The sequence below is a fragment of the Epargyreus clarus genome, unplaced genomic scaffold (assembly GCF_041222505.1).
Source record: "Epargyreus clarus isolate Ecla_fem2 unplaced genomic scaffold, WU_Ecla_fem_2.2 ptg000001l, whole genome shotgun sequence".
In the NCBI taxonomy this organism is placed as follows: domain Eukaryota; kingdom Metazoa; phylum Arthropoda; class Insecta; order Lepidoptera; family Hesperiidae; genus Epargyreus; species Epargyreus clarus.
The window spans coordinates 766,970-789,281 of NW_027332209.1; the positions used below are offsets into that span (position 1 = coordinate 766,970).

Genomic DNA, 22,312 nt, shown 5'->3' on the forward strand with positions numbered 1-22,312 from the left:
ACGCCTGTATAATGTATAAGCGTAATATATTTAACTTCGGGTTTTCTCTTTTAATTATACAGGTAACAACTAGGTAGCAACTTTTAGTAATTATTTCGATGTAAAATATGAGTAGTGACCGGCCATTCTGACGGTCACGAAAATCATATACAAAAACCATTCCATTATTTTCATATCAGTTGTAATTAAAACAGGTTGATGCTTATCACGTTTTTTCATTACAAACATTGTTTCTTTCTCTATTTACTAAACATATTATTATCTCGACGATGTCACTATAATTTATTAGTCACAAAAAAGCAACATTTCAGAATATTGCTTTTTTGTGACTAATAAATTATAGTTACAATACTGTGTATTGTACGAAGTGTACTTTACAGTAAATCCAAGTACGTATACCAAACAATCTAATGCAAAGTTAGTTCGATTCTCATACATCACTCACCATTATTTCGTAGACAGAGTGTGACCGAGACGGTTGCAATAAAAAAAAGTAAGTCCGCAACGAGAACAAATTACAACCGCAAGATAACATTAACGTTTAAAATAAAGCCCCAACTGTCCCGGCGATAAGGCGTACACAAAACAATAAACAAAGTTATCAAAACATTGATAATATTACCGCCGCCACGCGTTCGGCATGCATGCCGTCACTCGTGAGTAGAGATGTGCCGAGTCAGGTCGACTCGAGTCAGTACTCGAGTACTTACATAAACTCGCATACTCGAGTACCAATAGTGATACTCGAGTACCAGTAATACTCGAATACTGACGATACTCGTACACTACAACTACTACTCGTACAAGTAAAAACTTGTTTAATTTTGTGTAGTGAGTGACGTTTTTTTTTTTTTGCTCTTCCGTGCTATTGGACTGTATGTTGTGCAAAGTACTCGAGTACTTTGTGAATACTTTGGACTCGAGTACTGACTCGATTCTTTTTTATATGAGTACTAAAGTACTCGAATACCAAAAATGGCCGACTCGGCACATCATTACTCGTGAGTCGTGTACAATGTACGATTAATAAGCCCAGTGTCTTACCCGTGGACACACGCATCAACCAAATGGGTGAATGCATTTCTGACCAGGTTCTAGCATACTACTTTGCCTTGATGAGAACCCGACTATAGTACTTTAAATGCGTTTTTATGCATACTCAAAATACAACTGCGCTACGTACAAAGTGGTATATTTAATTTACCGAACCCACTTTAAATCACTGCAGTTAAAATAGATGTCCAACATTTTTTTATATATTTGCTTTATACAACTACATTTTTATTTTAATAAAAGGAAGTTCAGATAGTATGCCTAATCTGTTTCAACATTTTGTGCCAATTGAGCTAGGCGTTAAAGATTAAAATTTTATGAATTTTACTTTTTCTAACTCTAAAAAGCGTGTGTACCACTTCAGTTGTAAAGCCCGCATTAATTTAGTTCATTTATACACCAAACATTTCGAACAAACAAACCGACAATGCGTAGGCAGCCTTATGACCTCACGACTGCAATGCTCGGATACCGGCATGCGTTTTGTCGCAGTGGAAATTGTGCTATTTGTTCAGCGAATCCATTAGAATAAACTTACAATGCTAGTATAATGTACGACACAATTCTAGTGAATTGTAACGGTTGATAAAATAGCACCTTTTAACGATAGATGAAATCGATATTAAGTGAAACATTATTTTTATATTTTAGTTTCAGTATAAAAGTTTTCATGGAATACAAAAAAAAATAGAATTTTTACAAACTTAAATTAACGTAAGTAGTTCAAACGAAGTTTTTAGAATAACTATGAAATTATGTGAAATTAACAAATGACTTTCGGATTTAGTAGGATAGTCATTCAGACATAATAACGATGATAAAATATACATATTTTGATCTAACAAGACAAAACATTATGTTATCAAATATAAGTGTCGTATTACATACTATACTCTGATTCATAATTAGGTGTCCAAAATGTAAACAAAGGTGTTGACATATCAAGAAAATACGTTGGAAATGGTAGTTTTTATTTTTGTCGATATTTAAGTAATACAACAATAATAAAATAATAATCTAAATAAATTAAGATTAATTCACATTTTCTCATATTTATATCACCTCAATTTCGTTCCATACAGTAATAATAATAAAAAACAAAGTTTATGGTAGAAAATTAAAATGTGATAATGGTAACACAATCGGAATCCAAGACATTTCTTGTGCTGTCATTTTTAAGTTTCGTAACTGATATTATTCATTTTCGTGATTGTGATCAAACTCTTATGTTTCTCGTTTACGTAATGCGTTTGTTAAATTGTGTATATTTGTTAAATTTTCGTTTCTTGTTGAGTTTGTTAAAGTTTGTGTTTCTTGTTAATTTTGACAGTGACATTTCTTTGTTTACATTTTGGACACCTAATTATGAATCAGACTATAGACTGGGCACTATGGGTGACTATTGTCCGTATGGACGCATATTACTGGCCGAGAATTAGGCCTTTCTTAAGGGCAAAATAATAAGTACTTACATATTAATGCTACTTTAAAGACTAATTGAAATTCAAATCTCTGAATTTCTGTAGGACTTATGGTATCACTCATAGTACTCAATCGACCACCGTCTTCGGCAGGTGTTTCACAATGGAGAAGCGGCACAAGGGACACCATGTGTGCACAACTTGCATATGATGTGAGAATTGAGGTGGTGATATGCGATGAGCGAGTGCCGGTTAAAAGGTCGTCAAGCAGACGTCAAATGAATCACCGAACATCATGGACCCAGAAAGATAGCAGACAACCTTCCATCCACCGACGATCAATCATCCGAAACACGCGAGCGCAAGAACGGGGTTTCTGTGCTAGACGAGAAAGGCGAGTGCGTCGACCCCGGTGACATAACGCGTTTCGGCAAACCAGCACCGGGCGGCCGTCGCGACGCTCAATGAATACCGAATACCGTAGCAGCTTCCCACATTGAGGAAAAGATAACGCAAATTACGATAACATTCTGTAACCATTTACTAAAATGAGGCTTTTTACTTTTACGCTAGTGTGGTAAGGTGTCTCCCTTACTTTTCAGAGGCGTTCCAATTGAGGGGTAGCGGCGCATCTGTGGCCGATTTCAGATAGGTATCTAAATCTATCTGAGGATGATTAGAGATATCCATGGGCGGTAGTAGTCACTTACCATCAGGTGTTACTGCACGCTCGTCTGCTACTCCTATATTATAAAAAACTAGGATCTCGTATCGAAGGTTTGGATACACATAGACGAGAGAAACACCCACATATAGAACATAATGTTAAATTCATTTAGAAGTTTGCCTGGCCGGTAATACATTGATCGTGAATGAGAATGCAAGCCGTTTGATACTGTAGTAAATATATAGTAAGTATATACTATAAACCGGCAACTAGTAACACATAGACATAATATAACCAATAGATCGGTGCTATTTATTCCAGTGGCGTAGGTTTCTGTATACAGCCCATATTTCAACAAATTCATATAGATGGGAAGTGTACTGAAGATGGCAAATGCTTTAGTACTCATGGGACTTAGACAAAATAAAAAATATTCACTTTGATATGGGACTTATTCTTATCATGTTAATATATTTAACATCATCTTAATATATTCAACTTGTGCATTATAATAATAACAAAGTTTAATTATTTACAAATAAGACAGCTCAATCTGCTCACAAGATAAAGTAAAAAGTATTCTTCTCAGAGTGTAAGATCCATACTTACATAGATTGATGTAATAAATGAGTTTGACGTAAATGAGTTTCGACAGTAAAACTAGAGGATTAAATAAGTATATTCTGCATGCAAATGGAATACATATATTTACAAACAGAATTAGCGTGGAAAAAATTAAACGTGACAGTAATAAATGATGTTATTATTATTATTAATAATAATACAGCTGCTACTGGAAACGAACAAATTATAATAATATTGCAATCGACGGATAATAAATAAAATAAGTTTCTTCAAGCAGAAACTCGCAAAAACAGAACTCTCATATATAAAGTTAGTGAGAAAAAAAATATGATGGGAAAAACTTTTAATTAGAAATAAGTTTTGTCATCGCGCGCTTTTATATTATGTCGCTGCAAAGGTATATCCACTTTTTATCTGGTGTTAATCAATATATTGTGCTAAAGTTTTCTTATTATTTAAGGTGTTTGGCCATAAAAGTAAAATTGTTCATATTTTTCACAAATCCTAGGCATTAAATTTTGCAAACAATGCCAACGCTTATCTCAAATATTTCAGGAATCTAACTAATATGTTGAACGGATTGGGTTGTATGGATGGATTGTATAAAGGAGGTAGATATCGTCACATTGAACATAACACAGATGTTTTATAAACAATCAATTGAGAGGATACCTCAATTCGAATGCCTCTTGAACATTAATGGTGAAGTTATAGCTACTGATATCGTACGTGTCTGACAAGACACGTTTAATGTCTGTAGATATTGAACGGAACCGACACTTCATAGAGGGATTATTTAATTTTGTTTCGTATTCATAAAGCTTTGCAATATCTCTATTTTCCAGATCATTTTTTTCTTAACACTTCATCAGCGAAATAAAATGTACATGTGACATTTTCATCGAGTATACGCATTTTAGAAGAGTAAGCTACAAATTGAGTTTCCGCTTCACAGGTAACATGATAAATTACTTTCAATTCACAGTAAATTGCTTATCGATTGAGAGAGAGGGCTGATGTGACGCACGGGAGGATGACACACGAGATCTGAAGCTGTTGGTGGGTTTAATTGGAATTAGTCAGATTATTCTTGCGATCTGAAAGATAAAATGGACAAAAGTCAGCTTTACAATCGGATGTTTGATGTTCTTTTCTTAAAAACTCTGATTTTTTAAAGTTATGTACATGTTAGAAATAATTATCACTGATATAAAAATTGTGAGTAGGCAGTTCGCCCGAGAGTTCTTCAACAACAGCTCTCCCTTTGAGAGGAGATCCCAGCACTGGAACAACAGTGGATTGACGAAGAAACATAATAAACCAGTTCCATGTGACCTATTTCGTTAGACCAGAAATGTTTTGTTTTACGGCAGATAGCCAATAGAGAAGGAAATAAAGTATCATATGGCTGACTGCTCGGTGACGTTGAAATCGATATTTTACGGGTGGATGGAAACAAAGCCGTTCCTTTAATTCTTTGTATTATGATTTAGTGGTCTATTACTCCAATTTTGATGTTAGTAAAGGTCGTCGTGGTTCGAAGGAAACTGCATAATCATGCATCTTTTGTAAAGGCAAAAATACTACTGCAGTTTGAAAAGCATTCAACTTAACCATTGGATCCTACGCAGATCTTTGAGATTTCCTGTACTATTTAAAGTTATTCAGAACACAGATAGACAGACCAAGAATCGTGTAAAGGACAATGCCCATGAAAGTATGGACCGCCGTCCAGAGTTGTATCAAATTGAAACTTGTTGTGGACGATGTATAATTAACCCAATACTACCAATAATTATTTTTTTGATCAGCACCCGGGTTCTGAAGTTATTTACCGAAATGTTACATAACCTCAAAATCGAAAATATCCGACGATAGTGATGGTCGGTTTTAACTGATAGTAGGTACCTATAATGTAGTTCGATTAACATATTCCATTTACTTTTAAAGGTAGTAGGTAAAAAAAAACCTAAAATAATCCTAAAAACCTAAAATAATGAATTCCGAATATAAAATACCGCCATTTTAATTTTTAACAATAACAATCAACATTTCGTCTTATTTTATCTTAAATGGAATCTCCTGTTCAAAGAAACTATTCTGATCGACAAATTATCTAAAAAAATCAAAAAATAATTTTAATATTACTTTTATTTTGACGCATGAGAAAAATCAGTACTAAGAATGGGCATTCTCCTTTATAATTCATCAGTCTATTACCAGTAAACAATAAAAACTAACCAAACAATCTTACAAAACAGTTTAGCGGAATTGTTATCTCTTAAAAAGATTTTCCATTGTAAATGACGCAATGGGGTCGTAGGATATTCCGTAAAGAGCGAAGTTTTGAAACTTTCACCCAGATTGTTAAGAAACTTTTCCACTCTGAAGAATCGTTTATTTTAATGATAGAGATACTTCAGAAATCGCGGAATAGTCAGTAATCGGATATAAATAATATTGTAAAATTTATTTATAAGAAATTTGTCATTATTCATTACAATATTATCTTTGAGTGTAAAATGATTTAACAACACAATGATATTCCGGAAGAGACTACTCCTACTAGACTAGTAAATAAACATTAATGACGAATGATTGCACACGGTTGAAGCAATAACGAAGATTCATGGGCTCATTATATGACTCATTCATTAAAAACTAAGTCTGGATCTCATCTATTAGAATTGCAATTGCTGCTATAAATGCACGTAAGTAAATATAGCATTATTTTGTGTGACAAGGAAAATTAAGCTTTCAATTGGCGACCACGCTACCAAGGTGCCGATTGGTAGACTTCATACATTCACGAGAACTTTTAAGTACTCATCCCCATAGGTTTCCTCACGATGTTGTCCCTCACAGTTTAAGCAAGTGATAATTATTTTTATAATATGCATATAACTGACAAAAATCCAAAGTTCTAGCCACTAGGCCGTTATGACTTACTGGTACTTTAATATCCAATTGGATATAAAGTCTTACAATCTCATTCCGAAATCTCTGGCGATATCTATCACTTCGAACTTTTACTGTTAAGTTATGATATTATTATCGATTGTTACTGCACTTTTCCGATCCGCCGCCTGCGACCACGATGATAGAGCATTCCCGTAAAATGGGTTCCACGAATAGCCTAAGTGGGGCGTCAATCAATATCTTGTCACGGATACTGTCTGCGAAATGGAAAATTAATTGAGACTCGATTAACGGAACCCCGTATCGAACATACATAAGATGTCTATTACCGTTTCGGCTTACAGGATATGCCTTATAAAAACGACCAATTTTCATAATTACATTGCATAAAATGTCAATACTCTAAAGCAAATAAAATTAATCTAACTCTCAGTAAATTTTAACTGCCAAAACTCTCTTATGAATATTTGTACTAAATCTAAAACAATCATTTTTAGTCCTGTCTGTGTGTCCTGTCCGTTTGTCAGTCCGTCCTTGCGACCATCATGCTAGGAGACTATTTGTACTTCAAAGATGTTTCTTATGGTGATATGAAGGGATATTAGTGAAACGTCCTGCCCATTGAAAAATGCAAGCACTACAAATAGACACTTTCTCATTCGAAACAGGAAACATTGCTACAACGACTCAATGATTCGGAACCGACCGGCCATGCTTTGTTGCTAACGTCGCCCTATTCAAATTGAAAATCGAATTACTACACATTTCACAATTAATTTCGACAAAAACCTCCGATCAGCGTTACGTTACAAACCCTCTAATCAATGACGTCTGGTGACGCAACGAGAGTAACGTGTAACACATTGTATAACGCACTTGAAATCGCTTGCTCAACGCGCGTTAGTCTGATTGTCGAGTGTTTATGTTGCTAATGACATTTGTGGTGATGGCAGAGTTAATGATTTCTGAACTGTTATTTACTTTAATCGTATTGGTTTTTTTTATCTTATATGTAAAATTAAAATTCTCTTGTCACAATGTTAGTTACCGTACTCCTCCGAAACGGCTTTACCGATTTTCACCAAATTTTATGCATATTCACTAGGTCTGAGAATCGGCTACTAACTATTTTTCATACCACTAAGTGATAAGTGTTGTTCACCCTTAACATTTTTTTATTTATACTGCAACACAACGTTTGTCGGTTAGCTAGTATAATATATTATTTTTCTTATTATCTTATTAATTCTGTTCAATGCAGATGAAGTTCAGTCGCCAGATGATAACCGTATGCGCATGTAGCTTCTTTTCAAGTTAGACCACATTTCCACTGCACAAGCAATTTCGTACTAAGAGGATTAGGGAGCATTATGAGGCTTGCAATGTGTTGCTATACCATTTGAGGCCACAGTTTCTGCACTGCCAGAAATAGATAAGTTAAATTTGGACAACTTACTTTTATGTACTGGATTTTGAAAACTTTCGTCATGTGCCTTTAGCGGGGGTTATATTTTGCATGCTGAGGGGTAGAGGCATTCGATTTTGGTTGATGATTTGTGGTCATTCTATTTGTCAAATGGTAACGATAAATTGACACTTTTCAAGTTCCAGTTAAAACTAACAGAAGAATAGGAACTTGTATATTGCAAAGTCTGAAGATGGTATGTTGGGAATGTTTTATGTCTGCTCGGTTATACTAAACATTCATCTTATATATAAAAGGCTCATGTCACAATGTTAGTTACCGTACTCCTCCGAAACGGCGTTACCAATTTTCACCAAACTTTATATGCATATTCACTAAGTCTGAGAATGGCCTACTATCTATTTTTCATACCCCTAAGTGATAAGGGTTGTTCACCCTTAACATTTTTTTATTTATATGGCAACACAACGTTTGCCGGTCAGCTTGTTTTACTGTATGCCTATACAATGAAGGATGTATGGTGAACCTAAGATGAGTTGTATATTAATAGGATTCATTGTTTCCTACATGATATTTTTCACAGAATGCTATATTTCAATTTTACATAACACTAGCTGACCCGGCAAACGTTGTGTTGCCATATAAATAAAAAAATGTTAATGGTAAACAAGCCTTACCACTTAGGGGTATGAAAAATAGATAGTAGCTGATTCTCAGACCTACTGAAATAAAATAAAATAATTAATAATAATTAACATATAAAATTTGGTGAAAATCGGTAAAGCCGTTTCGGAGGAGTATGGTAACTAACATTGTGACACGAGAATTTTATACATATGATAATGAACAAAGTAACTTGCAAGTGATAATTAGAATTGCAAATTATATTTTTATGCAATTGCAACATTTCAGATCAGCAGTGGCCCATTAAAAATTTAATAATAGTAGTAAGAAAATACACATGAAAATAAATAGTAATTATGTGATAAATATAATAATTATATAATATTTTTTAAATTGGTTTTCTTATACACCAAACCCATTGTATTTTTTTTAAGTTGGGTGGATGGTATGTATGGATAATGCTCAGATTATGATAGGACTTTCATCCAAATGTACAGAAAATATTGTGTTTATACTATATATTGATTGAATGTGTAAATGTATGTAAAGTGAGTGTAAAAAAAAGAATTACAAAGATTGCAATCAGGTATACCTGCATTGCAGTTTCGAGGAATGAGAATCAAGCCTATGTGTGTTTGTTTAAAATAGTTTAAATATACAAAAAGATAATTTTCATGTGTGCAATTCATGATCTCCTTGAGGGTCCAGGAGGGATCCATGCTCAGCAAAGGAATTCAAATTTCATTGAGGCTACTCAGTAGATCAGTTGAAATTTTACTTGAAATATTTGTTCTAAACACTATATTGGATAAGTTTATAAATTTTAAAATGCGATAATCAAGTAACATGTTATCTTACTAGTCTGCAAGTGCTATAATATGATTCTACATTATCTAGAAAAAAACTAACCACAGTCATTTGCATTTTTGTGTAGTTCATTGGTTATTTGGAGTAAGGTATCATTCTTGGATTCAAATTTCTGAAATATATTTGAAATTTGAAAAAGCTTATAAATAAGGTTGTCTAAGTGCTTCAGATTTTAATCTATCTAGAGTTCTGCTTGCTTTCTTTCTGTACTTTGTAGTCCTTAAAAAATCCTATTAGTTAAAAAAAAGTCTAAATGAAGAAATGAAGATAACCTCTTTCGAACAAAAATCTAATTAGCATCGCACCGCCTCACGTTTCTGTAGTGTGCTACGAACATTCCATATTCAAAAATATATTTTGCGTGCCACTCACCTGTAAATCTTGCTAAAGTCATATAAAATGGTAGCGCCCCACTGGACGAGAGCTCACAGATGGGATGAATTGTTGATTCTTCCACGGAGCTGGCACCACGGAAACCAACCGGCCACACCAACCTGCCACAATTCAATATTACTCCACTACTAACAGAATGTACACTATCACTTAACTATCTCCACTAACTCTAACATCTTAATTCCAACAGATTACAAGCCGAAACGTACGCACCAGCTGGCAAAAACGTGGTATCTAGTACTATGCGCACTATATATGTAAATAATGGTCTGACTGAAGATATTCGATATTCTAGCTATTGTATGTACCTTCCCCCTATGACAAAGCGTCTCTTCGATCTTCACTCCGCGTATTCAGCAGAAAAAACACAACTCGACCACGGTTCACAATCCACTAGAAACGAACATAAAATAAACTGAATTTCACCAAACGCGCACGCGATACCGTGGCCAAAAATGACGACAGAAAATAAATGAAATTGCACACTTTCTTATGTTTCTGGAACTGAGTTCACACCGGAAACGAGCATTTTTTTAAACTTGAAGCGAAGAACATTCTAAGCTGGTAAAAATCGGATAATACACTGGAAACATATTGCATGACTAATTTTTCAATGGTAAAACGTTACCGTAAATTTTTATTTTACAATCAAATAAAATAGAATGATTTTCACGAAAGAATAAAAAAGTGAATAAAAAATTAAATTTGCCAACAGGAAACAGTGCCAACTTTTTTAACTTTCGTTTATGGTTATTGACATTGTCAAGACAATAGTATTCTGTGTTGTACCACAAATTAAGTAATTTACTTTATAAATGGAAACAATAATTAAAATTTCTTTAAATTTACTTTAATTAATATTCGTGATTATATAAAATAAACCAAAAATACGGTATAATACTTCGCAAGCGTTTGCTTTTCTTAAGATAAAATTAAAATTGTCTATGATATTTAACCATTGACAATTCATGTCACAAAGTTCACAAACAACCAATCAAAAAGTACTTCATTCCGTGATCAAAAGTGATTAAAAAAAAGCATGAGTTATGAATGAATCGTTTTGGTCTATATTATCGTAAAAACCGAAATTCGGTTGAGTAATTTATTTTTTTACAAAAACATAAATAAATTTAGTGTTCTGTCCGTGTAGTCAAATCTTTAAAAGTTATAAATGGTGATCACAATTTTCTTCAAATGTCATATTTAGGTTATGTGTGTAAAAGATTTATATTCGCTAGAATATTTGTTTTTTCAGCATTCCTGTCGACAATTATTGTATAGCCCAGCACGCTGGAAATGTGTAGTGCCAGTAAATATTAAACCAACTGTTGTTTCTATCAAAACTGATCAGGTAATCCATTATGACAAATAGTCCTGTATTTTTAATCCCAGTATGATGAAACAGTCATATATTTCTATGCAATTTCACTAGATTATTATTTTATATCTGGATTATATATTTTGAGCGTCACGTAATAAAGTTTTCATTTATAAAAGTTTAATCTTTCTGAGGTGAGATTTTGATAGTGCCAGACATGCGCAGTTTCTTGCTAGATAGTATTAACGACAGGAATTTGTTTTTAATTTAGTTTGAAAACATGGAACTAAAGCAAATTTGCGCAATTATAGTCATTAATTATAAAATATTTACCATAATAAAATCATCAAGGACATGCAGTACTGCATTAAGTATTTTCCTCAACGGCCAATGTAATAAAGAACAAGGGTGGAATTTGAAAAGCACCAAAATATTCTGGTTCAATACATTGTATTGTCATTCGTATATACATATAATTAGTTCATGGCTTCATACTATCATGTTTCCCTGTAATATTTAAAAATTGGTAAATTTGAAAGAAAAAAAAAATGGAGTTTTTTGTATAAGAATATTAAAAATAATATATTTACATGTCTTATTTCAGTACACTGCATTAGAATGTCGCCACTACTCGGCGAGGAAGGGTTTCTTCTCATCCATAATCGTGAACATAAAAGAAGACATAGCAAAAAACAAGGAGATGAAAGACAACATCAAGAAGTTCAGAGAAGAAGCCCAGAAGTTGGAGAACTCGGAAGCTTTGCAAGCTGCGAGGAGGAAGTTCCATGCGGTTGAATCAGAAGCCTCCAAGGGTTCTGAGGTGTTCAAGGAAACCTTTGAGGGTATAAAGGGCAAGGTGGAACATGTGTTAGAGGAGGCTAGTAAAACGGAAATTGCTAAAAAGGCTGGTAAGGATAATGTATATTATTTCTTTACTTTTATACTTGTGTTGTGTTCAGTTTTATTGTCATACTAGCTGTGCCCCCCGGTTTGACCCGCGTTAAAAAGAAACAGGGGCACAGTTTCCTTCTAAAATATAAGTAGCCTAAGTTACTTTTTATTACATCAGCTACCTGCCAATAAAAGTCCCATTAAAATCGATCCAGCCATTTCTGAGATTAGCCAGAACAAACAGACAGACAGACAGACCGACAAAAATTGTAAAAAATGTTATTTTGGTGTATATACCGTATGTATATTCATATGCATGTAGTAAAAAGCAGTTATTTCAATATTAAAAGCAGACACTCCAATTTTATTAATATGTAAAGATGTAGGATTATCTTACTTAGATTAGAAGTCATACTTAGACAACAGTGGTATGTTGTCTAAAGTATGACTTAAATAAACCTAGTGTTAATTAGTAGAGGTGTTACATGTTACTGATCTAATTTACAATAAATATAATATGAGTTCTTGTAATTCTACAAAACATTATGTTTATCTATGTTTTAATTGATATTTTTAACATATTATTTCTGTGAATTAAATATGTAATGACAGAATGATTATTATTATTTACTATTTATTTCTTCCCTCTACCAGATTTTTTGTCATTATGTATTGCTACCTTGAGTTGGGGTGTCATAGTTCTATTAGGCAGATTATCACTTCTCACATACTTTGTATCTCTAATTACAGGCAAAATAACAGAGGACATATCTAAAACGGCTAAAGATGCTGCAGAGAGTTTAGCAGACAAAAGCCAAAAGCTGGGTCAGACCTCTGCTTTCAAAACAATATCACAGGTAAAGAAAATTCTATTATTTAATATTCAACATTATATGTATGGTATTCAGTTGAATTTCTGTTATTTATTCAATACTACAAGTATATTTTTAGTAACATGCCAAAGTCCTCAATATTTTTTTTTTTACTATTTTCAGGCTACAGAAGTGGTTAAAAACGAAATGACGCCTCGCGGTCTTGAAGGACGCGTGTATACTTCGCCTGTGTCCTTAAGGAAAAGGGTTGAGGTAAGAATATTATATAAACAACAAATTAATTTCATTATACATGTTATGTAGAGAGTTCTGTACTATAAAATATATTGTATGCATGTTAAAGTAATTGTACACGTTAATTATGTAAACTTATTTTTATTTTGCTTTGACCGTAAATAAATTTAATTAAAGCAACGTTCGATTAGGCTATACTGTTTAAAATTATACCCTTGGGTAGCATTTAGGCCTTTATAAAATTATGCATAACACAGATTAGTTTTCGAGATGTGGCACTTTTGTACAAAAAAGACGTGCTTTTAGCTCGTATGTCGACGCGCAACTAACAATATGATGGTTTAGATTATATTTCGCTTGTGATACGAAAATTCAAAAATAACGGTTGCGTGGGTTTTGTATCGCAGAATGCAAAATCAAAGGGAGTCTTTTTCAAATATAAAAATATAAAGGCTTACGATGGCATTTTTGCAATAAAAACATTTTTGATATTTTTTTATTTGTGGTACTTTTGAATTGAAGCAGCGATGTGATGATGATACGCAGGTAGCAGAGGAGTCGCGGTCATTCGCGCCGGACACGGAGAGCGTGGGCGTAGAACTTCACCGTGATTCGCGCTTCTACCAACAGTGGGAGGACTTCAAGAATAACAATCAGTACTTTAATAAGGTACACTTCTTACATTATAATTTAAATGCTCAAGTCTAACTTCTTACATATAATTGAAGCGGTAAATGAGTATGTAATGGTATAAATAAGATGATTTAAGAAGACCATGGTGAATCTCCATTTGGTAGTAAGGTGTTAATAATCTATTGTAGTCAAACACTACTGGTCTAGAATAGTCTTGTTCCTGTTGATGTCATATTTTACAAAATAATGTTTCAATTTTGTAATGTGTGGTTTGAATGTATATATTAAATGAATAATTATTACTTGTAGGTTTTAGATTGGAAGATAAAATACGAAGAATCCGAAAACCCAGTGGTCAGAGCGTCCAGATTGATGACAGAAAAAGTAGGCAGTCTCTTTGGCAATTTGTTCGAGAAAACAGAACTTTCGAAAACTTTGACGGAAATATGCAAAATCGACCCGAATTTTACTGCGCAGAAGTTTCTCGAGGACTGCGCTAACGATATTATACCAAATATACTGGAAGCTATGGTCAGAGGGGATTTGGAGATATTAAAGGACTGGTGCTACGAAGGCGTTTTCAACATTTTAGCGACGCCCATCAAACAGTGCAGGCAATTGGGGTACAGACTGGACTCAAAAATATTAGACATAGAGCAAATTGAACTAGTCATGGGGAAAATGATGGATCAAGGCCCCGTTTTGGTGGTAACATTCCAGTCACAACAAATTATGTGTGTCAGAGATGCTAAAGACAAAGTCATAGAGGGCAGCCCAGACAAGGTCATGCGGGTCAACTATGTATGGGTGCTGTGTCGAGACCCACAGGAAATGAACCCCAAGGCAGCGTGGAGATTGCTCGAGTTGTCAGCAAACAGTGTAGAACAGTTGATATAGTGTATTATTTATACAATAGTTGAATTAAATCGTTGGACTTTAAATGTTTTTGGTACTGTTGGCTCTCCTTCACCTGTAAAGATCTGTAAAAATTCTTACGAATACTTTTGCGGTATTTAGGCCGGATTTTTGAGCTTATCATTCAGGATTCTTGAGAATTTGAAATGTTGGGGTAAAATTTCTCAGATACATACAACTTAACAGTAGGTGCTTCAAAACTTAACGAACCTAAGTAGTACAAAGTAATGCTTTAATTTGGAATCAAGGAATATTAGATTATCTTCTGTTAATAGTAATCGTAACGTATTTTTTGAATCAATTATTATTTTTAATGTATACTAAACAAATACAATTTTTTTATTTATTAACATTTTATTTCAATGAATTGCAGACTACTGATTAAATAAATATTTTATACACATTTACCAATATCAATAGATATATAATATTAATACTTTTACTTTGTATAATTTGTCTTTTCTTATATTGTTGTAAGCATTGAATATGATTTACGAAGTATTATATTTATTCGTTGAAATATAAAAATTAACCAAAGCACAGGATTTTATTATATCGCGAAATATAATATTTACCTTTTTTAATATTGTAATTTTATTTTCGTACATTTAGTCATTATAATTATAATATTATTATATAAATTTTCCTTAAAACGCGAAAATAAAACAATAAGCACATAAGTCGTAGTTTTTACTTTCGGCTTATAATAGGAGAGATAATTGGCGAACCCATTATGCTCAAATCTTTGAGTTGGTACGTAACGGTCGTTTATTTAAGTGTACACTTGACAATAAGACAAAAGTATCGTCATCATTTATCTATTCTGCCCCACTGCTGGCTGAGAGTAAGAAAGGGTTTAGTCATAGTATAGCCCAGTCGCTACGTGCGGATTTATGACAAGTTTTTAATACAACTCTTCAATGTCACCAGCAAGAAAAAAACAATTTCAAATCTGTAAAGGTACTTGGCATCTTAAGTTATTATGAGATAATACACTGGACCCAGTTACGCAGGGGAGGCGCTAGCAAAAATTTTAAGTGGTGGACATCTCATGGTGACACTTTAGGTCCTGGCGACGCTCAATTAACAGCTTAGCCTTTTTACTAAACAGGTCGAATGACGACGCTCGGTGCGGTCGCACCGCTCTAGGGTGTTACAATCCCATAGACGAATCATTGCAACCATTCCTCAAGCATTATACGTAAAATAAAAGTCAAATTCAATAAACATCGTTTTATTAGAGGCACATTCAAAAAGACGGACAGACGCCATCATACATTATCGTATATACATTAAAATAAACGCTTACGACGTTAGTGCTTAACTAGATGAGAGTTACAGACAGTAATTAAACAATGAAATGAACTATCGGTGACTAGGTTACAAAGAAATGTAAAACTAATAGTAGAAGATCCGAAGCTAAATCGAACTGGACCGAGCTGATAATAGAATGAAACTCATTTTATAACGAAGTTAGTACATTGGGTAATACATTAAAAATGGGTTTGCTAAAAAAATCCTGGACAGGATAATTTTAATTATTTTTTGAAAAATTAATTTTCATTTTGCAGACAACCCTATATCAACGTGTTCACAATAAAACAGCGCTTCTACTGATATAAAATTTTATCTATTATCATCATGAGTGAAAGTAGTTGCCAGCGAAATACCTGTTTATACCTGACAACCCAGTAGTTCGTCCACGTAAATAATAGGCAACCCAAAGCCTGCACATTCTGTATGTTTTTAACATTCACTCAGAATAGAATTTTCTTATTATCTTGATGTTGCAAAATTTAATTTTCAATTAAATTTTAATTTTTCAAAAAATAATTAAAATTATCCTGTCCAGGATTTTTTTAGCAAACCCATTTTTAATGTATTACCCAATGTACTAATTTCATTATAAAATGAGTTTCATTCTATTATCAGCTCGGTCCAGTTCGATTTAGCTTCGGATCTAGACCATAAGGGAATGTTGCCGCTTTATTATAAAGAAAATAACTCGGTTTATGAAAATATTAAAAAATATTTATTTAAAAGTTGCCTTAAGATAGGCTAAGTTGCCTTTTATTAACATTATTTCAAATTAATAATTATAAATTATTATTTATAATAAAGTAGTTAATTAGATCTTATAGGGATGAAATTTCTTTTATTAAACTAAACTTTGAAAATTTTATGTTTTCTGATGACTTTACAAATGCAATATCTTGTTCTAATAATCTGGAGGTTCATTGAAAAAAGAACAAAATCTTTTTTTTTCAAATATTTTCATAAACCACGTTACATTAAACTTAAATTAACTTAAAATACTTAAACTAATTTGTAAAACTTAATGCCTATTAAATAATACAGCTAAAACGTGCCAAAAATATGATCAATTATATTATTACGCTTATAAATATAAATAAAGAAAGAAAATATAAAGAAAATATAAATTAAGAAAGTAGGCCAAAAAGCTCAATCACATATCAACAATATTTGCAGTTGCAAGTGTAAATAGTGTAGCGTAGTGTTGCCGTGTAAGAATAATTCGACGGAATAACCATTCTATACTAACTTGCCGTTTGTTCAACTCCTAAGATAGTATATAACTATACTAACTCTGAAGATAGTTAGTTACTTAACCGACGAGTTCATTCAGTTTCGTGTCACAACCGTGCATCATCCCTATATATATTTTTTTATTGGACAAAACAATTTAAATAGAACTACAAATTCTTTATAAGACGAATCTTTCATTTATTCGTACGCAATTGCCTTTTTAATCTACTTGAATTAATAAATAAATTGTATATAACGTTTAATACAACACTGAGATTTTATTTCTATTTAATTTGTTTTGTCACAGAGTATGCAAAAGATTACATATCAAAGTTAAGCTTAGTACAAATTAGCAATTAATATTAGGCTTTTAATTACATATAAATAGCGCACTAAAGTGCTAAGTATATTATAATAAATTCCAATATTTAAATGATTATATATTTTTGTATCTAATTTGTCGTATCGTTACCATATTCGTGATAAAATAATGAGAGACATAATTTTTTTAAAGGATATTTTCATAATAAAATTGACAGGTTTGGTTTTTAATACGTCAATTATAGTACAAGGCTTAAGAAGCAAGCTTCAAATTATTGAAATTTATTTATGTAATTTCACTCATTAAAATGGGAAAGATGTTTAATTTTTTTTTGTTCAGAAATGTTTACAATACACCACTAACGTATGTTCGTTTTGTACTTTTTATATCATTTTACTCACAAATAGTAATAAGTAATTTGAAGTTTCGAAAAATAATTTAGGTGTTTGTACCTGTGTATATAAAATTGTACTTCTCAAACTTATGTATCTATAAGCAGATAAATGTTAAGATCAGAAATTAAGTGTTATATTCTGGGACAATGTAAGTTCCTAATTTTGATCAATTTAAAATAGTCAAAATTGAAAAAGATAATATGATCATCCTAAGGTTATGGTTAAGAAATCATAGCAGGGTCCTGCGCTTTTAGAGGTTGGCTCGTGACCTGAGCGATCACTGAATCACGCTAGTGGTGTGAGTTTAATGGAGCACCCGCTGCATGACGTCGTGTCTAGTGAAGCGTCCACTGCATGCTGCCGGTATCTAGTGGCACTCGTTGCATGTAAGTCACGTGTGACGAGTGCCCGCCCAGCTGCCGGCGCTGTCGGGTGTGTCCAGTAGAGTGGTCATTGCATGACGTCATGTCTAGTGGAGCGCCTACTGCATGTCGCCCGTTTAGCGGTACTTGTCATATGCACGACACGTGCGAAGAGTGCCCGCCCGGCAGCGGCACTAGCGGGTGTTTCTAGTAGCGCGCCCATTGCATGACGTCGTCTAGTCAGGTGCGCACAGCATGACGTCATGTCTAGTGGCGCGTCTGCTGCATGACGTCATGCCTAGTGGCGCGCTCGCTGCATGACGTCAGGTCTAGTGGCGCGTCCGCTGCATGACGTCATCAAGTCGGGTGCGCACAGCACGACGCTGATGTCTAGTGGCGCGCCCACTGCATGACGTCGTATCTAGTATCGTTCCCACTGCGTGACGTCATGTCTAGCGGCGCGCTCAGTGCGTGACGTCATCCAGTCGGGTGCACAGCATGCCGCGGTGCCTAGTCGAGCGCCCACTGCATGACGCTGGTGTCGAGGCCGCCGGCGGACACGAGGCGCGCGTCGTCGGGCAGGAAGCGCACGCACGTCACGTGCGACGAGTGCCCGCCCAGCTGCTGGCACAGCGACTGAACACACACACAACATTACATCCATGCACTCATACAACTATCCTTCACTCTACAACATATTATATCATATACCGGGTAAATTTTTCAATTAGACCTTCAGGGCCAAATCCGAAACTTGTAAGGATTGGCGAAAAATGCTGAAAGGAGTTACAAGGCCGATTTTGATACAAAATATAACTGCATCATTAGTTTTTTAAAATATATTTTTCCCTAGCCGGGAATCGAACGAGTTTATTTTGAAAAAAATACACCCTCTATATTATTCCACTATCTGATATACGTATATGCGTATACGGTTGTTTTTTCCCAAAATGAACTGATTTGGAGCATTTTTCTTTAATCATTCTTGTTTAGGATTTGGCCCTGAAGGTCTGTTTGAAAAATTCACCCTGTATATAATTATGGAGTATCGATTATTAGTAATATAATATAATCCTTTAATTTAGTAATAAAAAATCAGTAAATATTGCGAAGAGAAACCTCGTCAGTTGGTCATTGAAAAAATTGTCCAAAAAGCAATAAGTAGATGCTTCCAATTAACTAAACAGTCAATAAATTTTCAACTGGGTAGAAACATTTATTATGAAACTCACCTTTGGTTGTGTGACTGGGTAGGCGAATAATTTAACTTTGCCAAAATCATCTCCTGTAGCAGCTAGCCGGCCGTCATGTGATCTGAAAAAAATATTAGAGAAAGTTAAGCTGGGAAATTATATGGTTGTCATACCTACATGAATTAATAATAAAATAAGCATTCTATTAAGTAATTGGCAACATAACTTTTTTAATAAACGGCCAATAAATTGCTGGGTTATTTTATTAGCAACAATAATTTTGAAAATATATTTAATATTTTAAATTCAGTATACATGGGACGGTAAGAATGCATGCAGATTGTTTTTAATTGTATTGTAAACTATGTAGAGTCCGCGCCAAACTGCTAGTCCGCTTTGAATATAGCGAATAGCAAAAGGTAGATAATAGCGGGACATAGCTACCTTAGTATGCCGTTACGTTACGGAGTATATGCTAACTGAACCTGCGCGCAACAACTTCAGAGCGGACTAGCAGTTTGGCGCGGACTATATCAGACGTATGTTACACATAGGTACGGTACGGCTTTTGATAAAAAAAAAATACAGGCCGTGCAATCATGAGTTAAGGTTCGTATCAACTGATGATGATGATGATTATGACGAAAGTAATGATCATGATTATGGTGTTGGCGATGACGATGGTATACCATGTTTTTTTTTAAGGAGAGGGAAACCTTCAAAAGGTACTCGACGACGTGGGAGCGACGCCTTGTTATGTGGGATTTTTACCGCAAGAAAACCCCCCCGGTGGCCGTCCTCGACGCTGCGTAGAGGGCTCCGGGATCTCCAAAGGAATGCAACCGGGGTCCTCTTAGCGCGTTGCCCCGTCGGGCTCTGCCTAGGTGAGCTTGGCGCTCGCCACACCGTCTGGTGGGCACGACGGTATGCGACCACACATATCATCGTCCTTCCCGGGGCCGCTGGCCGGGCGGTTCGAGCTCCCACTCTTGCCATCCGCGACCCCAGAAGCCCCCTTTTAGTTGACGACAGGCAGGGGATACCGTAGCCCTACTCTGGTCCCGGAACTACAGGGGACGATGGTATACCTGGTGCAGGAGTTGATGTCGGTGCCGTCGGCGTTCTCTGGCCAGATGCCGATGGTCTGGAAGGTGATGGGGCAGGTGTGCGTGGCCCAGCGCACGTCCCGCATGGCCGCGGCCGACGGCACTTGCCGACATGTGCTCGCGTTCCCTGGGAACAAACAAAATTAGGTTCTCTTTTTTTTATAATATAGGAGTAGCAGACGAGCATGCTGTCCCCCTGATGGTAAGTGGCTACTCCCGCCCATGGACATCTGTAATCAAACCCAGGTAGGTTTAGATATTCCTAGCTGAGGTCGGCCACAGATACGCCGCTACCCCTGAGGACTAAGGTGGAACGCCTCGGAAAAGTATGTCTCCCTTACCACACCCTTCAAACCAGAACACAGCATGACGCTCTAATTAATTAAAATATAATAACACAATACTTACAGAATAGTAATTCGTAGTCTCCAGAGTTACTCCTAATATACTGACTGTCTTCCGACCAATCCAAGTGTGTTATGTAGCTGGAATGCCCCTGAAAACACATAAATATATTATACTACTAAAGTTTAAGCAATGTGATAATTATTTCTTTTATACAACATTTATTGATAAAAGAATTAATCATTACATTACAATAACAGAAATATATTACAAGAATACATCTAGCTGGTTGATAATTTGTATACAAATATGTTAAATGGATCAATACACTATTACTAGCACTACTTGCAAACATTTATACTACATATTTATAGACATACATGGATATTTTGTAGCAAGTTTCAAATTATTATATTTACAATAAGGGTATATAAATGAATACATAGTAAATTATAGTAAATAACTTTTTATTTTATATAACAGGCAATATTATATAATCATATACAACTATGAATGCCTACTATAGATCACACTATATCCTAAAACTATTTGTATATTCTCAGACCACACAGCCAAGAAAGAGATATGCACACACCCTCCATAGAAGAAAAATGTAGGTTTTAGTTCATCATAGCTTCATGCTTTACGGAAATGATAAAATTTTTGAAATCTTCTTTCCATAAGGTTCTACTAAGTTTTATACTTTTAAACTATGTTATCGCTTATGCGGCCCGCGTGAAGAAAATTGAACGAAATTTTCTATTTAAAAGACGATGCTCATTTTTGAGCTAATCATCTTTATCACAATGTTAAGCATGAGATTCTTCTCAAGCTTAACATTGAAATAAAATGGTTGATGTTTATCATAATGATGGCTTTTGTACAAAACCAGTCTTCCAAAAACAGCACTCCATAAAAGATAATGTAGCTAGCTGACTTAGCAAACGTTGTAGCCATATAAATAAAAACTGTTAAGGGTGAACAACCCTTATCACTTAGGGGTATGAAAAATAGATAGTAGCTGATTCTCAGACCTACTGAATATGCATATAAAATTTGTTGAAAATCGGTAAAGCCGTTTCGGAGGAGTACGATAACTAACATTGTGACACGAGAATTTTATATATAAGATTTAACTGTGTGGTCTGTATTACCATGCATGTAGCATGCGTTACATATCTACCTACGAACCTATAATTATAACTATGTTTACCCGTCTACGTTTTCTCTCCGTACACTAGTGGCATGAAATGGATTCTTTGA

General features: G+C 34.5%; 3 protein-coding genes across 7 annotated transcripts in view; 1 reads left to right on the top strand and 2 right to left on the bottom strand.

Annotated features, from left to right (window-relative positions):
• Window positions 1-10,669, bottom strand: part of eIF5 (eukaryotic translation initiation factor 5) — a 35,846-nt gene extending 25,177 nt beyond the window's left edge. For 3 of the 5 annotated variants that reach the window (XM_073073683.1, XM_073073673.1, XM_073073658.1), the window contains exons 1-2: window positions 10,264-10,666; window positions 9,935-10,056 (exon numbers count right to left, since the gene is read on the bottom strand). The gene's annotated coding sequence lies outside the window, so the exon portion shown is untranslated. Of the gene's footprint in view, window positions 1-9,934; window positions 10,057-10,168 lie in introns of all 5 variants that reach the window. The other 2 variants (XM_073073691.1, XM_073073666.1) reach the window with 2 other exon arrangements.
• Window positions 10,670-10,925: 256 nt separating this feature from the next.
• LOC140742721 (mitochondrial import inner membrane translocase subunit TIM44) lies at window positions 10,926-14,805 on the top strand. The gene is made up of 7 exons (XM_073073702.1): window positions 10,926-11,129; window positions 11,211-11,306; window positions 11,878-12,181; window positions 12,915-13,021; window positions 13,160-13,249; window positions 13,778-13,900; window positions 14,174-14,805. The coding sequence occupies exons 1-7, from the start codon at window positions 11,127-11,129 to the stop codon at window positions 14,759-14,761; spliced, it is 1,311 nt and encodes a 436-aa protein (XP_072929803.1). The 5' UTR covers window positions 10,926-11,126; the 3' UTR covers window positions 14,762-14,805.
• A 3,461-nt stretch (window positions 14,806-18,266) lies between these two features.
• LOC140742757 (echinoderm microtubule-associated protein-like 2) overlaps window positions 18,267-22,312 on the bottom strand; it is a 96,097-nt gene continuing 92,051 nt past the window's right edge. The window contains exons 17-20 of the mRNA XM_073073749.1: window positions 21,113-21,200; window positions 20,687-20,831; window positions 19,638-19,719; window positions 18,267-19,041 (exon numbers count right to left, since the gene is read on the bottom strand). Coding sequence (XP_072929850.1) covers window positions 18,916-19,041; window positions 19,638-19,719; window positions 20,687-20,831; window positions 21,113-21,200 — 441 coding nt within the window. The 3' untranslated portion in view covers window positions 18,267-18,915. The remainder of the gene's footprint in view (window positions 19,042-19,637; window positions 19,720-20,686; window positions 20,832-21,112; window positions 21,201-22,312) is intronic.

Coding starts and splice junctions, on each gene's coding strand:
- LOC140742721 (XM_073073702.1), top strand. Junction 12,182..12,914: donor GGAAATTGCTAAAAAGGCTG/GTAAGGATAATG, acceptor CTCTAATTACAG/GCAAAATAACAGAGGACATA. Junction 13,022..13,159: donor CTTTCAAAACAATATCACAG/GTAAAGAAAATT, acceptor TACTATTTTCAG/GCTACAGAAGTGGTTAAAAA.